Genomic DNA, 17,678 nt, shown 5'->3' on the forward strand with positions numbered 1-17,678 from the left:
TTGACGATGCAACAACAATGATAAAAATGGCATGTTACAAAAATTCTCTTTTACGCTCTCACACACATTGCCGCATTTCATAAATTGAAATGGCAACAATGCTAGATGAGCGAAGCTCGCAACCATGATTCAATCATGTTCGCAACAGCTGGTTAAGAAAATCAATGCTACCAGCAGTAAAAGAGTCGAAAATCCGCCATAATTTAGTAACAAAAAAATAATCTCACCGACATTTAATTCCAAGGATCGAGTTTTACAGCAATAAATATCTAGTTATCTGTATTAATTGCATTGTGGTGATGTGAATAAAAATTGAAAAAAGATATATTCCGATTTCCATATTCTGATAGAAATAATTTTTCGTTAAAGTTCTTTGTTAAATATACAACTTCCTCTAAAAATAAAAATTTTTAATGAGAGAAAGCAGCGCATGGGCTGCCATAACTTAACAATTTCTAACGTACTCGCTTATATGAAAAATTCCTCGCGAAAAGTGAGAAGACAATTAATGAAAATATGATATTTTTGTAATCTTTTCAAACGTTTGTTTAAAATCGTTCATAAAATATACAAATAACATAAAAACATAAATAGTGAGAAGTGTAAGAACATAAGTATTTATAAATTTTCCGTGGTTCTAATCATATGGCCGAAAAGTGCCATTCACCATAGCGTAGCTTAGCCATGTCATTATACCGCATTTTTGGCCGTGGAGCTGGTAGAATCGTAACCACATCATTGCACCACAAAACTCAACTTTTAAAAATACCTGCAATGGAGGAGATTATTGCCAACAATAAACGCAATGCGCAAATCATTTCGTCCATCTCATCGGAGGTACAAATCTTTTATTAATAATTCTAAATACCAAAAGTTTTACATGCCTATTTGTATGTTTTAGTTGACTGTGATGCGAGGAGAGCTTCTTGCACGTAAAAAACAACAATTGAGCAAAGAAAACGCTTTGTTAAAGCAACAAGTTGAGATAGCGAAGCAGCAACTCATAGCACTAGAACTCAGCCATGGTAAAAAGCAAATTGCATTACCAAATACACGTAGCTTTTCCACTGAAGCGCCAAGCACTCCAGTTGAAGTAAATCTTAAAAGTGCTGCCGTACCTCAGACAGAAGTTGAGTCAGCCGATAAAAAGCAAGTGAAGGAAAAGAAGCCGAAAAAGGAAAAGGTCAATGCAAATACCAATACAAATGCGCCCGCGGAACTTCCGGTTGATGTTGGACGCCTTGATATGCGTGTCGGCAAAATAATTGAAGTGGGTCGTCATCCAGATGCAGACAGTTTATATTTGGAAAAGATCGACTGTGGAGAACCGCAGCCACGTACTGTAGTATCTGGTTTGGTTAAATTTGTGCCCTTAGAAGAGATGCAAAACCGTCTAGTAGTTGTGCTATGTAATTTGAAACCAGCCAAAATGCGTGGTGTAACATCCGAAGCGATGGTCATGTGTGCTTCCACACCTGATAAGGTGGAAGTTCTCAGTCCCCCATCGGGTGCTGTACCTGGTGACTTAGTGCATTGTGAAGGTTACACTCGCCAACCAGATGCCCAACTTAATCCCAAGAAAAAAATATTTGAGACTTGTGCACCTGATTTAAAAACGAACGGCGAATTGGTGGCCTGCTATAAAGGTGCGGCCTTGCATGTGCCCGGCAAAGGAAATGTTGTCGCACAAACACTGAAGAATGTGAATGTGAAGTAAATATGGAGCCATCCTTAAAAAGAAGTTTCCTTTTAAAGTGAAAATGCTAAGCATGGTTCTGATAATGTTTAAATATTTATTTTCATAAATTGTTAATAAATTTCAAATATGGAAATTCTTAAAAAAGTTTAAAGAACAAGCAATAATAAAAAATAACAAAATGCGAAAGTAACCATACATCCCCCATATTTTGATTTTTATAGATCCTATTGTGGTGGTGGTGGCTGTCGAAGCGTAGGGTTTGGATTCGCCTCAACAACAATCGTTTTAGTTGCTATATCATAAGCGGTACGATTATTTTTAAAGAAAATCATTATAAAACACATTGGGAAAAATAGGGTCATTATTAAATTCTTTGATACGGCACGCATGAAAGCACGATGGAATGTTGGCACCTCATTTGGATATATAAGTGCATTGATTGACATCCGTTGGGCTTGAAAACCCTGAAACTGTCTGGCAAATGGTGGTGGCTGTGGTTGCATATCGACTGGAGGCGGTAATGGATAAATCGCTTCTACATATTGTATGCGAATTTTCATAGCCGCTTTACCTGGGGTAGCGCCGTTATAGGCGGCTGTCCATATGGCCTCGTAGAAACAAACTATTATTTTGGTTAATAGCTCAAGCATTAGAAGATCTGAAGAAAACGCTAAAAAGTCCATAGATATAGCCAAAAAATTAACGTAATCATCATCTTCAATGGCTTTTCGCAACACTTCCTTGTCGAGATCAAATCCCAAATCCAAATCAAATAAATTCATAACTGTAAACGTTACCACAATCTTCAACAACAGTAATATAATCATATCAATGATTTCAGCAACCACACGCTTCCAGAAGGGTGCAATAACATACTCGTAACCACCTGTACGATGAATAAGTTCACTTTGTAGTTGATCACTTAATATGCGATACTGGAACAAGACGCGTCCACGTTCACCAATTGCGTTGGCATCGGCAGCGTTTAAATTTGGTGTAGGTGGCACCGCTTGAGTATTTATTGGTGGTATTGTACCGCCTAAACCCGCCAAAGGATTATTCATCAGGTTTTGAAACATTTGCGGATAGCTATGTATTAAATACAAAGGGAAAAGAGCCATGGCATTTTGTGAGATATTAGCATGTTTCACCTGAAACGAAGTTACGAGTCACTGAATATTAGGGGAACCATGTTAGTTGAAAAGCGCAACACAAACCCATTCATTTAGACTGGCAAAATATGCTTCCTTGGTAGTCATTTCACGTCCAATATCACCTTCTGCTGATGGTGTAGATGCGACCAGTTTCTCCTTTTCAGCTTCCAGCTGTTTGGCTTCTGATCCAATTGGCGGTGTGGTGACATCGTCACACTTTTCTTCATTTTTAATGCCGTTTTCCTTATCTGTGGATGCCATTTTCAATTATTGTTTAAATTTCAAAACAAACTCATTAATAGGTGTTTTTATTTTTAATATTTGCATATGTATAGTTGTTCGCTTTGTTGTTTTTTTTCACCAATATGGACACGACATTAGTTTTAATTATTTAACCGACATTGCGCAGTGCTACCTTTGTATATTATATACATATGTATTTATTTTCATCAGCTGACTGTATTGACCTATTCACAATAATGTCAAAATTTATAATTATTTACAAGGGAGTAAAGAAAACAAACAACTACAAATCGAAAAAAGATTATAAAGATTTGTGCTGCTGGGGGTAAAATTCGTTGCTTTTTTTAAATTTCCTTAATTTTTTTTTAATTTCCTTAATTAACAGCATTTGGTCAAATGGGAAACACAATTTTTCTAAATCTTCGTTCTCTCGCATCAAATTCCAATAAGAAAACTCTCAATTGGAAAATTGTAGGCAAATTTTTTTCCAATGATATCTGTAAAATGAATATATTCAATTATTTATACAATAATTTTATTTCCAAATATGTTCGTATCCTGATTTGGATATATTTGCAAATAGAATAATTAATTAACTAATTTAAGATGTTCACAGTGTAGCAATAACATTTGCGCATGTAAAATTTTAAATGAAACTGCCATCTTTTGTCCTGAAAAATCTTCTTACCTCCCTAGCAATCTTCCGATTCCCTTCAGTTTGTTCTATAAGCGCCAAGGCTCTTATCACAAATTAAAAGATAAGATTGACCAAGCATATGGTCCTATCCTACACCCAAGGACTATCAACTCGGCACAATTAGCAAATCTCCTTTTTTAAAAGAGCATTATTATTAATTGTACTTGTTTTTTTTTTTTGTTTTTTTTTTTTGTTTTTTTTTATTTATTGTTTTTATTGATATTCATAGTTTCAATTAAACATCGTAATAAACTTACAATTATGGTCGTGTATTTAAAGAAATGTGGAAATTAATTTTTTATTAAAAGTATCATTTAAGTTGCGGTCTACAATCAAATTTCGATTTAGCTTTGGAAGGAAACATCCTCCACACCCTACATACTGATCTTAGCTTTAATATATATACATATATAAGCATATTGTTTACATCATCTCAGTTCTCAATATTTCGATTTAAGTAATACAGCTGATCGAGGATTGTTAAGCCATGAAAAACCGAATGTTTATAAAAAAAAATAAGGAATCATTACGTTGTTTAAAAATAAACTATTTATGCATTGCATTCAAAAAGTTGTATATTATTTTCCCTCAATTTTGCTAGCACACGTACTTAACTCGTTATGCTAACATTTTTATTATTTACGACAGACGGCTGGCTGAAGTTTTTATACAATCATGTTTCATAGATTTATACTGTGTGGTACGTTAAGTACTGCATCCTTTAGACATTGACATTTGATACACACTTAGGAACGAAATAATAAATAATTTCGAGCACTATGACTGGACATACATATATTATGAAAATTGCAAAATCTGCAATTTTGAAAGTTAATGTTATACGTGATTTTCTACTCTAAACAAAAAATTTATAATTCCGTAGTGTTTTCTTGTTACATGCAAGTTAGGAAATTGAGCGCGTTATTTTAAAAAAACGACTTTGGAAATTAACAAGCATCTTAAATTGTGGCAAATTTTAGAAAACATATTTTCCATATCTATATTGATTTGTTTATCGAATCATTAAAGGAATATTAAATATATATTTTAAATATTTTGAAAAATATAATTACTAAGCATATTTTCCTCATTTTGATGTACACTTAACACGAAAACACATCGTTGACGGCGTTTACGATTGCGAAATATTGAACAAGGCAAGTTGAGTTTTGACGACATACCACGCAAGCGTTACAGTTTACCAACCCGCAAATAACCGTCCGCTCACTGCCACACATTACCGATATTTAAGTTGCTGAATTGCTGATTTAGACCGTGTGTATTGGTGGACGTAGCACCGGGCCCAGCTGTGGGTGCTGTTTGAAACGCGCTAGACATCTGCATATTCCCCATAGGCATATTCATACTCATTGGTGGCTGTTGCATCATTCCCGTCGTAGTTGCTCCCATGCCCATCATAGACATTCCGCTCAGTAGGTTCTGATTCGTGTGCATAAGATTTAAATTGCTAACCGGCTGTCCATTGTTAGTCATCATATTTCCAAGACTGGACATATGTTGCTGCGTATACACGCCAGTACTAGTCGTTCCCGGAAACTGTGCACCGAAACCACCAGTTGCGCCGGCGCCACCCATATGCATTCCGGGTGCGGTGAATGCAGTAGGAGCCGTCATAACGGGAGCGTTATACATGCTGGTGGAATTTGGCGGCGTCATGAATTGATGTTGCTGGGGATGTGGTGCACCACCACCGCTCATATAGCCGCCGGGAGCTAAGCCACCTGAATAGGCCCCAGTTGCCGCAAACATGGGTTGTGGTTGGGCAAAAGGCATTTGACCGCTGTGTGGATTGTGGGAGGCTACGTTGTTGGTTGGTGCCGTACCGTACAATGCTAAAATACTATCTTTCGTTAGTTTCCCTGATTTATCTTTTTCGCCACCACTTAGTGATCCCTGATTGAAGAAGTCTTCCTCCTCCTTTGCAAGGGAGTTTTGTACGGTATTTTGTCCATTCGATTCCGCTGCTTTACTTTGATCTGTTTGTGGCGCTGCGGATGGTGTTGCACTAAGAAAACCAGTGAAGCTATCATTTTGCAAATCTTGTCCTGTGCTATTACCCATACTAATCTGGACCGGTTTTGTGGGTGAGGAGAGACCGAGCAGATCACTGCTCTGATTGCCTTCGCCGATATTGGAGTTCACCGTAATACGCTGAGTTTTAGGGCTACAACCACTTCCAACTTGTCCGGCCTTCGGTTTTGGCAACGGTGCTGGTAGTGGCGTCGATTTAGATACAGACGCTGAAGATGTACTGCTTTTCTTATCACCTCCGGCACCAATGGCACTCATCACACTCAATCCCATTGAAGTGCAAGCTTGAGCTGCTTTTTTCTTACGTTTTTGCCGCTCTAATTCTTCATCGATTTCTTTCGCCCAGTCTACTTTAGGCGGTGATGGTGGTACCCATTCTCGTGCCAAATACTTTTTATGTTCATATTTAGCGCGTATGAAAGACTCCAACGCTGTGTCGGTCTGAGGCCGACGAAAACCATCTGGCAGCTGTGCTTCATACACGGCACGCGCACGCGAGTTGCCCATCTGTTGCAATGAAATCACCTGCTCTGGTGTCCAGGTGTCTAAGTTAACCGACTTAACACGTGATATGTGTACGCCAAGATTGCGATGTATACCGGCGCAGCGTATGCACAAGAATACACCCAGATTCCATGATGCCCAGCGCGGACCTAAAAATGTGGAAATTAGTATTGAGTAAATAATTGTTAGCAATACTGATTTATATGTATATCACAAAACGTAAACACCACAAATTGCTTATCAGTTTAACAGTGCTTGACAACAACAAACTGTCTGCGTGGTTAGTGCATCGCGTTTTTTTTTTACTAAAATTGTAAGAGATGCTTTATCGAAGTGTTACTCTATTCTCTCGCGCTCATATTCCCTTGTGATCTTCACATTTAGTCAATAAATAGATATTTAAATTCTGACTCATACCTAGCTATGTATATAAATTGCGATTAAATATTGGTTGAGAGTAAAGGAGAAAGGACCTGTACTTCGAAAGAAAAATACTTATCAGAACAGAATACTTTTATTTAAAAAATAATAATAATTTTATAAAAAAGAACTTATTTTGCTTGTATCGATTTTTAGCAGTTTTTACCTGATAATGGGAAATGGTTATTGTTAAGGCAGAAACTGTTATCGCATTTTAAAATGTTTTCCTCCTGTCAATAGAAAATCTGACAGAGAATTTATATACGAGAAAAATTAACACAATAAATTTACTGTTACACTCATAGACACGTAACTTATCAACATTAATCCAACAACGATATATCAGTGACAGCGGTATTAGGAAACGTAAGGGGTTCGCACATTGCAACTATGGAATATATTTTTTACTGCAAGCTTTGTATTCAATCTCAATTTGAAATAGCTCTAAATTTGGTCGTCACGTATCTTATGAATAATTTTTTATTCAGTAAAAATGGTCTCTTATTCCATTGCTGCCAAATAAGTATTAAAATGAAAACACTGTCAATATTACTGACACAAAATGTTAGTGGCTGCACCCACCTTACCTGGCATTAAAATTTAAGGATTGGCATATTTTGGGTGGTTAATGTCGATTTTATGGGTTTGCTTGTTGGTATCCCACTATGACATGGTATTGTCCCCCTGAGTGCCCTATCTATATTTTAATACACAAATCTTACCTTTTGCATCACAATCAACGCAATATTTATTGTCCTCATCACGAAGCATCTGAGTCAGCAGAGTTTGGCATTTTTCCTGTATTAATTTTGTCCTTTCATTTTCCTTGCGGCTAGCAGTTGAACTCATTTTTCCACTTCACTATGTTGAACACACACTTGTAAAAGGTCTTGTTTCTTAAACGATCAATATGACCACTTGTACTACACTTTTCACTTTAATTTGCACTATTATGTTAGCTGCATTTGTTTATATATTAGCAAATAATTGAATAAAATAACAATTTTGAGTAGATTTGGAATATGCTGCAATTGAAATAACTCCTGTGCCAATCAAAAAATAAAAAATATTCTCCAATGACATTACCGAAAGAAAAACGTCGAATGACGGCGAAATTGAGCGAAAAGTTGATTGTCAATGCCAGGAGGCAAAATCATAAACGTCAATAGGGCGAAAACATTCTATGTATTCAAAATTATACCCACAAAAATTAAGATTTGTTACGAACATTTTAAGTGTTCGAATATTCTTATATCAAACTATTATAAACATAAGTATGTCAAATCCTATCATATAAAAGTCTGTTGTGATAACTGCGAAATATTAAAAAAAAATTTACAACTGTTTTTGAGTACAAGCCTTCCTCCACTTATTATGGCGCATTTGTGAATAGTGGAAGACTTTAACCAATTGTGACTTTATGTTTTATGCGAAGAAGATAAAAAACAAATTAAGTTTTGAATAGTCAACGGAACTTTGAAAATCGGTGAAATATTTACAACAAAAATTGAAATAAAATTTTATTATGACATCGGTAGAACTGCAAGTGCTGAGAACCCAATTAACAAAATGTCGAGAAATAATATGTTTGGGGTCCAGCGATATGAGCACCCGCATAGAGTGGTTAAATGTAAGAAATACAAATGCAAATGCTGCAAGTTCTTATAATGTTCATTACATCTTCTGCAGAATTTCTGTGGTGATTTTTATATATTTGCCAATCACCTGCATAAATTTATAGCTAGCGAAATAAAAGAAGATGATCATGAGGGAAACGAAATAATGGATAACATTTTTCTTTGCTTAGCTCAAGTTTGCTTGTGTACAAAATATCTGGAACGAATTATACGAGCTGAGGATACTGCGCGTAATGCAATACCTGTATGTGTAGAATATCAAGGAATGCTTTTAATTTTAATTATCTAATTTCCAAACAGACTTCTAGAAAACATTTTATTGATCGCATAATGTTGTGCTTCGATAAATTAGAAAAAAGTTTTACTATTTTATCCATTGCTACCGAAAATAAATCACAAATGTCTGGTTATGGATTTATCACTTTGTTAGACATAGCAATGGATCACATAAAAGAGTATAGTACGTATCAGGAAGATATGAATACTGACACCAATGAACTAAACCAACTTGAAGATGTAAGTTTTTATATATTAGAAATAATTAGTATTTTTTTAATTGCATTGTTCAAACTTTGTTTAATTTCTCACATAAATTAGGCACTAGAGACCAGTAAAGATGTTTACCAGGCCGTGCGTTTAATGATCAGCCATGCACTTGCGCTAGCAAATGTGGCATTGATTCAGGATAAAACAGCAATAAGCGCATTATGTCAAAAGGTAAATCGTGCTTATTATAAATAAAAATGGTTGAATTACTGATTTATTGCATAGGTCTTGCGAGAATGCACAGCATTTCAACACGAATGTGAAAACAATTTGAAACTCATTCGCACAAATAATTGGCATCGCAGAATAAAGGCTATCGCACTGGGAACGTCATTAACACAATTGCATCAGTACATTGATGGCACTGTTTTGCGTTTGATATTTCTTTGTTTCGCCGATTTAGAAAAGTTTTCATTAGATAAACTTCGCGCTAAGATACGTCAAACCCGAGCAGATGACACCGAGTTAGACGAATTTATAGCCGATTTTGATGTAAATTTAGATAGGCTGGCACAAATTGGACTCTTTGCTGCTAGTGACTGCTTAAAGCCCAAATGTAAAGTGTCTAACATAGATATATGTAAACACATATTTCATATAAATTAATCTTTCCAAATTACAGTAAAAACATTGGTACGCAGTTGTATGGCATCGCTGGAAGCACTGGATTCATGCATTATACCATCATTGCAAGCATATAATGGCACCGATATGCATACTGAAATACTTGAGCAACATTTTTATGAGGAAATAAATAAGTTCAAAACAGTTTTATGCGAAATTGTCGATGCGCAGCCGATCACCAGATGTTTTTACGAATTGTTTAACTCATGCCTTGCTGACACAGAAAAACAATTTAACAAATCAAAGTTGGATGACTTGGTGCAAATGGGCGAATTTCTTTTGCAATATTTTCAATATCCTGCCAACAAAAAAGAACTGCAACATTCTCCAATATTCAAAAATAACGCACTAGAACTTTTTCAGAAATTCAAATTAATGTTAAATGAATGTCGTGCCGTTTTAGTATGTGCCGACCAGGTGAATCACGTGCGTATAATGAAACGTTTTAAGATATTGCGTGCTATTTTGCGCCGTTTCGTTGACGCGCTTGAGCCCACCGAAAATGTGTCAGCCAAAAAAGTTGACGAAAATCTAACAGTAATACAAAGCACTACCACGGGTGTACAAACAATTGACTTGAATGCATCGCAGTATATGCTAGATAGTATAGAACCGAGCATTTGCAGCATATTGTATCGTAATGAAACCGATGAATTTACGCCACGTAGGCGTGCGGCAACCGATTCCATGCGTGGTAATTACTCTAAATGTCCATTGTTTCAAAATGATCAACCATTTTCGCACACAAAATTAAACGATGGCGGGCAAAGCCAATTCAGGCAGTGTCGCAGAAGTAGCGCTGGCTGTAGTGGCGCTGGCAGCAGTATGCGTAGGAGTAGGTATTTTTTCATAAATTATTACTTTTAAAAATAATAATGTCCTTATCTGGTTATTGTTTTACAGAAGAAAGTTTGCGTACAGTGATGTTTAAGCGTCAAAAATCCGCAGAAACACAGAAAGTTTGTAATTTTTATTTGCAAAACTCGGCCAGTTTGCAAATTTCGGGTATGTAAAGTACGCAATTTACACTAATGAATGCATTTAAAATTTGGTTTATGTAGAAATACTAGATCAATTGTCGGAGATATCTGGTAACAGCCGGAGCGCTAAAGAAGAAAATTTGCTGAACACCTCGATAATGGAATAGAAAGATCTATTTGCTATATAATATTTTCTGTAAAAGAAAATGTGTTCAGGGCGAAAATAGAATTATCTATGAAAGATAATTAAATACACTTAATTAATTGTAAGTGTTTACGGCGTATATGCAATCTTAAATCTATCTATCTACTATAGCTTATTTATATTGTCAGGTATTATTTATACATTTTGGTTTTCGTTCATAATTTTTGCGTATTTAATTTTTATTTTAAACACCTATTATTGTTCAGAGTCGTGCTCGTTAATATTTTCAACAACAATAAGTATTGTATTGTGATCTTTTTTAACAGTTTCTTTCGTAAGCTTTATACAACTCTTCCTTATATTAATAAGCTCAAAAACTTGTATATGCGTTTGCATTAATTTTTATTATTTGGTACAATATCAGTCGTATTTTGTATCTCCGTTATATAATTCGAATAAAAGCGCATTTATAGAACATGAAGCAAGCTTTCAAATAACTGTAAATATACCGAACCCTGGAATGTGAATAGCGGAAATTCCATTAGAAATGGAAGTGAATTCCCTAGTGGTTGTCAAACTGTCAAAGCGTTTTTTTTATATACATATAAATATTTATTTTATTAAGAAAAATACTTTACAAATAATACAGTGGAATGTTAAAACTAAGTAATGCATTCATACGCCTATACATATGAACATACTTGTAGTTCATGACTAGAATGAGTGTCTTTCAGTAAGCATATATTAGTTAAATTAATGATTTTGACGCGGTTTTTGTTCAAAGCACTTAAATTTTCCGTTTGGACATCTTAACGGCATGCAGCTTATTCGACTGACTATTGCTTGCAGGTTGCACCTCGTATAGCGCTAATCCGAATTCGCGAACGAAGGATAATAACTGCTCGCTCACATAACTTAACATGGAATCTGTAGTCGCTTTAGAAGAATGTTGTTTTATATGAAAGCGTGGCAGCGCCTCTGTCGATATATGTGGATAGAAAACATGTTTTAGTTGAGTGCGAATATTTGTGGTAGCACCAAGCGTTTGCAATTCTGTGAGCATGCTGTCACTTAGGGAAGCGGGCAAGGCTAAATAGAGGCCGTACTGCTGTTGTTTTGTCACGTATTTATTTTCGCAATATGATAGGATAAGCTTAATTTTTCCCAGCAGATGTGGCATGTCAAGACTACCGTATTCGTAGATGTAGAAATCCTTGTGTCGCCGGTAGCGCCGCCCAGTTTCGCGATTTAAATGCAGCACTTGTGCGCTAGGGATATTGATAAAAGTCAATGGTACATTGTAGATGTGCGAAGTAACGAGATGTATATGTTGCGCGGGTGATTTGTTTTGCATGATCGTCTCAAAATGTTGTGTGAGTGGAAATATACCGGCTTGATGGAGGAAACCAAAGAAGATGGCAAGCCCGATATTGCACATGTACCAGGTTTTCATTAATGGGCGTGCCGATGCTTGAGGGCAAAGCAGCATATTGTAAATTTTGCGCAGTAACGGATGTTCCTCCTTGAAAGGGTAGTTTGGACATAGACCATGGTAAAGTTTGGGCGCGTGTAACAGGACGATAGGAAATAGTAGTGGCAAAAGAAAACGTGGCTCCTGATGATTGATAAGTGATAAAGAAAACAGTGGCACAAATATTGCGCTAGTCATTAAACTAATAATGCTCTGTGCACGCGGCAAACCTTGGTATTCAGCGCGCAGAAAACGAAATAAAAGATACGCAAACGACACAATAGTCACAATACCGAGTACGTTGTACAGCAGTGGTATATTAACCAAAAAGTGTACATATTTCGGGTGTATGCCATGCTCGGCGGTGTTTTTCGCATCTAAATTGTATTTAATAAAGTTCCAAGGTGTACTGACGAAATTGTTAATGCTCAATTGCAACATTTGCAGCTCACCAACCGTTAAGTATTTGTAATAAAATGAATCGCAAATTATGAAGAATACAAGTGCCGGTAGAGCGCTTAGGCAGAACAGCAGCATACGAAAATTGAAATCGCGAAAAGTTATCGTTTTCGTACCCATGCCACGAAGCATCCAATAAAATACCATTGGTGCACCATACACTATAAATGTAGGCCTATTGAAGACACCCGCAACACATATGCTGGCCACAAGCAGCGTGTGAGAGTAGTTGTGTGCTGGTAGTGATTTACATAGTCGCCACATTCTTACACGTTCGCTAATAGATTTCGCATTGTCGTAACGTTCTTCCAGCATTTCTTTCTTGTAAATAATAGTGTTAGTTTTTATCATGCATTCGGCCACAAGTGCGAGCAATAGTGAGCCTAAAGCCAATTCAATGCTGTTGGAAAACGTGCGTGTGCTGAAAATTAACATGACCCAAGAACTGCTTAGCGCCAGCAGACGTATTTCATAGTTTAAGCTGAATAAACGACATATGCGGTACATGCTCCAATCGTTGATAAATGACAGCGCACACATTATGAAACGTGGGAAAACTAAATAAGTGTAGCTTTGTAATAATTCTATATCCCAATAGTGACGCATGTATAAAGCGACGAATTCAAGAAAACTCCAGGGAACACGCAAAAGTACAAACTGCAAAGTTATGCTACGTACCGGCATGGTATTGTTAAATTCCCAAGTGCGTACGTGCTCTAATTGAAAATGATCACCTAATAAAGAAATTATATTTGAATTTTTCTTAAAAATATTGTACTCGCTTACCAGTCATCACTTCCACGGATTGGAAAAACTCGTCAGGATGTACATAACCCTTTTGGGGTATAAATACGAGAACAACTCGAAGCACCGCAAAAAACAAATACGTATACCAATTTTCATCTGTATTGCGGTGCCGCAACCACAAATGATTAATGTAACGTTTTAATTTCATGTTTTTTAATGAGTTAATTAAATTTTGCTACATCAATTTGCATGGTAATACTAGCATTTGTTTTGGAACACGATAGCAACAAAAGTGCTCAGAAGGGTTATAAAACAGCTGATTGTAATCAACCCCTAAAAGCAATGTTTATGATCCATTCACAATAGTATAAACAAAATATAAGTGGTTTAAGGAAATTAACTAAAGATCGTAGATTTTTTATATGGACACAAATCCAAGGTTCCATTTTAATTTTCATTTAAAGATTTTGTTTATATACCATATTCTAAAAATTTGTACAAACTGAACTGTTTTCGCTTTCGACCTTTATAATTGCAACGAAAGTAACTGGCCACCATGGACTGAATTTGACATATGCAAGCAAAATTTATCTGTCTCAGTTTGACACATTACATAAAGCTATCACTTCTGTTTAGTAGAAAATCGTATATTGCTTTCCCTTTCTGCGAGCAAAACAAAATAGTGATGGGCGATGTTGTGACTTTTAAGGAACACTGCTACTTGTGACTGTGACTTTGTAGTAGCAGTGATTTTAAACTGTGACTGTGACTAGAATAAAAATTGTAACAGACATAGCCCAATAAAGTAGAACAAAATTGTTTCCTTTTTTCATTTAAGTACGATGTACATATTTATTAGAATAAACAGAAATTAACATAGTAAATTCATTTTTAGAAAATCACCAAATACAAAGTATATACATAAAAGATAAAATTAAGTAGTGTTAAAAATATTTACATTAAATGAAAAAGAAGGCGAAAATATCACATTTTGCGAAAACAGCATCCATCTTTAAATAATTGCCACACATAACTCATTTTGGTTCTTTTTGACACAGACATCTTTAATTTTTATTAAGTATAAGCAAACTGATTTGTAACAGTTTCGTACAAAAATTAATGTAAATGATTCGTTATTTTTTAAGACGCACATATTTAAAGTCGCACTAAATATATTTTCTGAAGGTTTTTTTTTCAATATAAGGATACTCAATAGAAGCTATGTAAAGTAAACGAAAACACACTTTTAAAAATATTTCGTTACTTATAAAATACTTTTTATAAGTTTTTTTAAATTACTATATAAATTGATGCAATTTTAAGATTAAAAGTTTTATAATTGGCTTTACTACAGCATTGAGGTGTCTGTAATCAATTTAATTTGTACATGAATATTACCCGTTTAAAGATAAATTCAATTTTTATATGTTAACCAATTTATACTTATCTAAAACTGAAAAAATTCATAGCTTTAATGAATATGAATTCATCACAGTCGCAATTTTTTATATTCCACAGTGAATGCTATTTTGTCACAGTCGCAATTTTTCATATGATACTGTAACTGCTACTTTGTCACAGTCGCAATTTTTCATATGATACTGTGAATGCTATTTTGTCACAGTCGCAATTTTTCATGTGATACTGTAACTGCTACTTTGTCACAGTCGCAATTTTTCATATGATGCTGTGACTACTATTTTGTCACAGTCGCAATTTTTCATATGATAGTGTAACTGCTACTTTGTTCGATAATTCCTGTCACTGCTATTTTAGGAAACTTGTCACAGCTGTGAGCAGTGATTTTTAAGTAGCAGTGACAAAGTCACAGGTACTCAAATATTTGCCATCTCTAAAACAAAATGCCAAATACATAAAAAGAATGAAGTTAGCAAGAATTGCTGTCAAAGGAAAACGTTTCTAGGGTGTGTATCGTCTTAATTTTTTATTACTTTTAACATTTGTACAGCAAAAATACAGTCCAATAAATTTTGCTGAGCTGGTAAATTACTAATTAATTTAGTTACTTCACGTACTATTACTAATAAAAAATTGTGTTGTGAAATAAGTAAAATGTGTGCATATAATCAGCTTTTGAGTAATGAAAAAATGGATGTACATACATAATGGAGTCTACAGAAAGACTGGAGTGTATAGATGTGGTTAATCATGCATAAATCATTAAACAACTAAAATTTCGAAGTTCGCATAATACAGAAAATATACAATTTTTTAATAAACGTAACGTAAGTTGGGCAATTGATTTGCAACCTACAATGCCAATTTTCAAATGCCACCCTCAACATAGGGCTTGGTTGGCTGCACCCTTTTCTGACGGATATTGCAGAAAAGTGAATGATTAATCGATTAAATGGAAAAAATAAATAAAATTTAGGGATTTTATCAATTTCGATTTAATTTGAATTATTTTATTGGATTTTTTGTGGAAATTAAATGCATTTATATTTTAACGTGATCAAAAAGTCATATTTGCCTAAATAAATAAAAATATTTTGTTCTTGTAGTATAATATTGTATTAAACGAAATTTAGTAGAAATACGCTAAAGATCCTGCAAATACATCCATTCCCGCAGATATCTTGAGTTGACTCATGCACACATTTTATATTTATTAGTGTTTATGGTATTTCAATAGTATATATATATATATATACATATGTACAAACATGTGTATAATCTTTGCTGTTTATATACTATATGTACATATTAGTTTTTTGGGAAAAAATGGTTATTAATTTTGTATGTTAAAAATCTATATTGTGCGCCTTGACAGTCTAATATTTCCGAATAATACTTTACGCGATTTAAGCATTCTATTTAATTTATTGTATATTTGTTGTCCACATGATGCCGATTTTAAAGTTAGTTAATAACACACAGCTAAGGGTGTCAAAAATTACAATTAACTTTAGTATCGACAACATACATAGAATGTATACAAATCTTCTAGGATTATATACCATAACATAATTTAAATGTAACTAACACAAAATCTTACAAGATGCATGATGTTTCCGCTTTACCTGTAATTTTAATTTTACAGATATTAGTAAACTTCTAATACTTCAATCAATCTATCATTTCTAAACATCTATATCTTCCATATCCTTAACATATTAATTGTTTCTATCCTAACCAATTTCCTCTAAGACTATTAATTGTTTTTCCTGCTGCCTGAATAATAGCAACTAAATGTGTCTACTAAAAACCTCGTTAAAACATTTGAAAAAAATCAGTTTAATTCATTGTGCAAATGTATTTTGCATTTTTTCTTTCTTTTGGACATATTTGCAGCAGCCTTTCAAGAAAACCCTACCAATCTCCACATCAAAAAATTACCAAAAAATAGTTAGATTTCACTTAATTACCAGCACCTTTATTAAACACATACATTCAAAAAGCACTTTTTACATTCGCCATACGTATAAATCAACAACACTTATAACTAAAATCACACAAACAACTTTGCAAATTCTTTACGACATATATTGTGCGAATTTTCAACCATAGGCCTATCCGAGACAGCCGTTATGGACGTAATGTCATCCTCACTGCAGCAGCAACGTATAGTCGTCGATCAATTGCGACGCGAGGCGTCCATCGCACGTCAGCCGGTCACTGAGTCCTGCGCTCAGATGATCAAATATATCACGGAGCACGAACAGGAGGATTATCTTTTGACTGGATTCTCCAGTCAGAAAGTTAATCCCTTCCGTGAGAAGTCATCATGCACCGTGCTATAAACTATTTACAACATTCAACATGCAAAGCTAGAAAACGCGTTGACATTGCCGATAATGACGTGGGGGTGTCTAAATGGAGAGGAGGTTAAGTTTGGTGCGAAGCTTTGGTGGAATGTACAACAAATTTCTACGAATTTGAAATTGGAGTTTTGCAGTAAATTAATTGCTGTAACGTGGGTGGACGTGTGTAGGTGTGTGTTGTAGATGTAATAACATGTTGAAGGGGGTAGCGGCCATGAAGAGCGAACGGAAAATGCAAATTTGACAGCGAGGGAGGCAATGAACGCGTACAATTTGAATACGAACAATATCTCAAGTACTATGGGACAATTAAGTACACATATTTAACCAAAATAAGAAAGAAATTCAAATAACTAAATCAAGTAAATACATATTCAGATGTCTACTCATACAAACGCATTTGATGGTGAATTATATACTAAAACCATTAATCTTTCTGACCACATTCACACATATTATATACACAAATATACAGTGGGGAGCAAAAGTGATTCCACGATCAACATTTTCATGTT

General features: G+C 34.9%; 6 protein-coding genes across 9 annotated transcripts; 3 read left to right on the top strand and 3 right to left on the bottom strand.

Moving 5' to 3' along the window:
- Positions 1–136: 136 nt before the first annotated feature.
- On the top strand, positions 137–1,894 carry LOC105222682 (aminoacyl tRNA synthase complex-interacting multifunctional protein 1). Its single transcript, XM_011200105.4, has 2 exons — positions 137–837; positions 902–1,894. Exons 1-2 carry the CDS (start codon positions 685–687, stop codon positions 1,715–1,717), a joined length of 969 nt encoding a protein of 322 aa, XP_011198407.2. The 5' UTR covers positions 137–684; the 3' UTR covers positions 1,718–1,894.
- LOC105222681 (protein FAM8A1) lies at positions 1,771–3,283 on the bottom strand. The gene is made up of 2 exons (XM_011200104.4): positions 2,917–3,283; positions 1,771–2,850 (listed from the first exon to the last, which is right to left on the bottom strand). The coding sequence occupies exons 1-2, from the start codon at positions 3,112–3,114 to the stop codon at positions 1,924–1,926; spliced, it is 1,125 nt and encodes a 374-aa protein (XP_011198406.2). The 5' UTR covers positions 3,115–3,283; the 3' UTR covers positions 1,771–1,923.
- A 307-nt stretch (positions 3,284–3,590) lies between these two features.
- LOC105222680 (stromal membrane-associated protein 1) lies at positions 3,591–7,869 on the bottom strand. Its single transcript, XM_011200103.4, has 2 exons — positions 7,492–7,869; positions 3,591–6,498 (listed from the first exon to the last, which is right to left on the bottom strand). The coding sequence occupies exons 1-2, from the start codon at positions 7,616–7,618 to the stop codon at positions 5,018–5,020; spliced, it is 1,608 nt and encodes a 535-aa protein (XP_011198405.2). The 5' UTR covers positions 7,619–7,869; the 3' UTR covers positions 3,591–5,017.
- A 152-nt stretch (positions 7,870–8,021) lies between these two features.
- LOC105222678 (serendipity locus protein alpha) lies at positions 8,022–11,182 on the top strand. 2 transcript variants are annotated; one of them, XM_011200101.4, is made up of 8 exons: positions 8,022–8,399; positions 8,459–8,650; positions 8,707–8,922; positions 9,004–9,123; positions 9,178–9,508; positions 9,575–10,411; positions 10,480–10,581; positions 10,638–11,182. In XM_011200101.4, the coding sequence occupies exons 1-8, from the start codon at positions 8,295–8,297 to the stop codon at positions 10,721–10,723; spliced, it is 1,989 nt and encodes a 662-aa protein (XP_011198403.2). In that variant the 5' UTR covers positions 8,022–8,294; the 3' UTR covers positions 10,724–11,182. The 2 variants fall into 2 exon arrangements, with proteins under 2 accessions (XP_011198403.2, XP_011198404.2); XM_011200102.4 differs by having other exon boundaries at positions 8,577–8,650.
- Positions 11,183–11,291: 109 nt separating this feature from the next.
- On the bottom strand, positions 11,292–13,717 carry LOC105222677 (GPI mannosyltransferase 4). Its single transcript, XM_011200100.4, has 2 exons — positions 13,418–13,717; positions 11,292–13,365 (listed from the first exon to the last, which is right to left on the bottom strand). Exons 1-2 carry the CDS (start codon positions 13,584–13,586, stop codon positions 11,489–11,491), a joined length of 2,046 nt encoding a protein of 681 aa, XP_011198402.1. The 5' UTR covers positions 13,587–13,717; the 3' UTR covers positions 11,292–11,488.
- A 1,529-nt stretch (positions 13,718–15,246) lies between these two features.
- On the top strand, positions 15,247–17,635 carry LOC105222676 (guanine nucleotide-binding protein subunit gamma-1). Of its 3 annotated transcripts, none has more exons than XM_011200096.4 (2): positions 15,247–15,303; positions 16,694–17,635. In XM_011200096.4, exon 2 carries the CDS (start codon positions 16,930–16,932, stop codon positions 17,140–17,142), a length of 213 nt encoding a protein of 70 aa, XP_011198398.1. In that variant the 5' UTR covers positions 15,247–15,303; positions 16,694–16,929; the 3' UTR covers positions 17,143–17,635. The 3 variants fall into 3 exon arrangements, with proteins under 3 accessions (XP_011198398.1, XP_011198399.1, XP_011198400.1); XM_011200097.4 differs by having other exon boundaries at positions 15,284–15,303; positions 16,697–17,635; XM_011200098.4 differs by lacking the exon at positions 15,247–15,303 and adding an exon at positions 15,363–15,380 and having other exon boundaries at positions 16,910–17,635.
- Positions 17,636–17,678: the final 43 nt, after the last annotated feature.

The sequence above is a fragment of the Bactrocera dorsalis genome, chromosome 3, assembly GCF_023373825.1.
Source record: "Bactrocera dorsalis isolate Fly_Bdor chromosome 3, ASM2337382v1, whole genome shotgun sequence".
Taxonomy (NCBI): domain Eukaryota; kingdom Metazoa; phylum Arthropoda; class Insecta; order Diptera; family Tephritidae; genus Bactrocera; species Bactrocera dorsalis.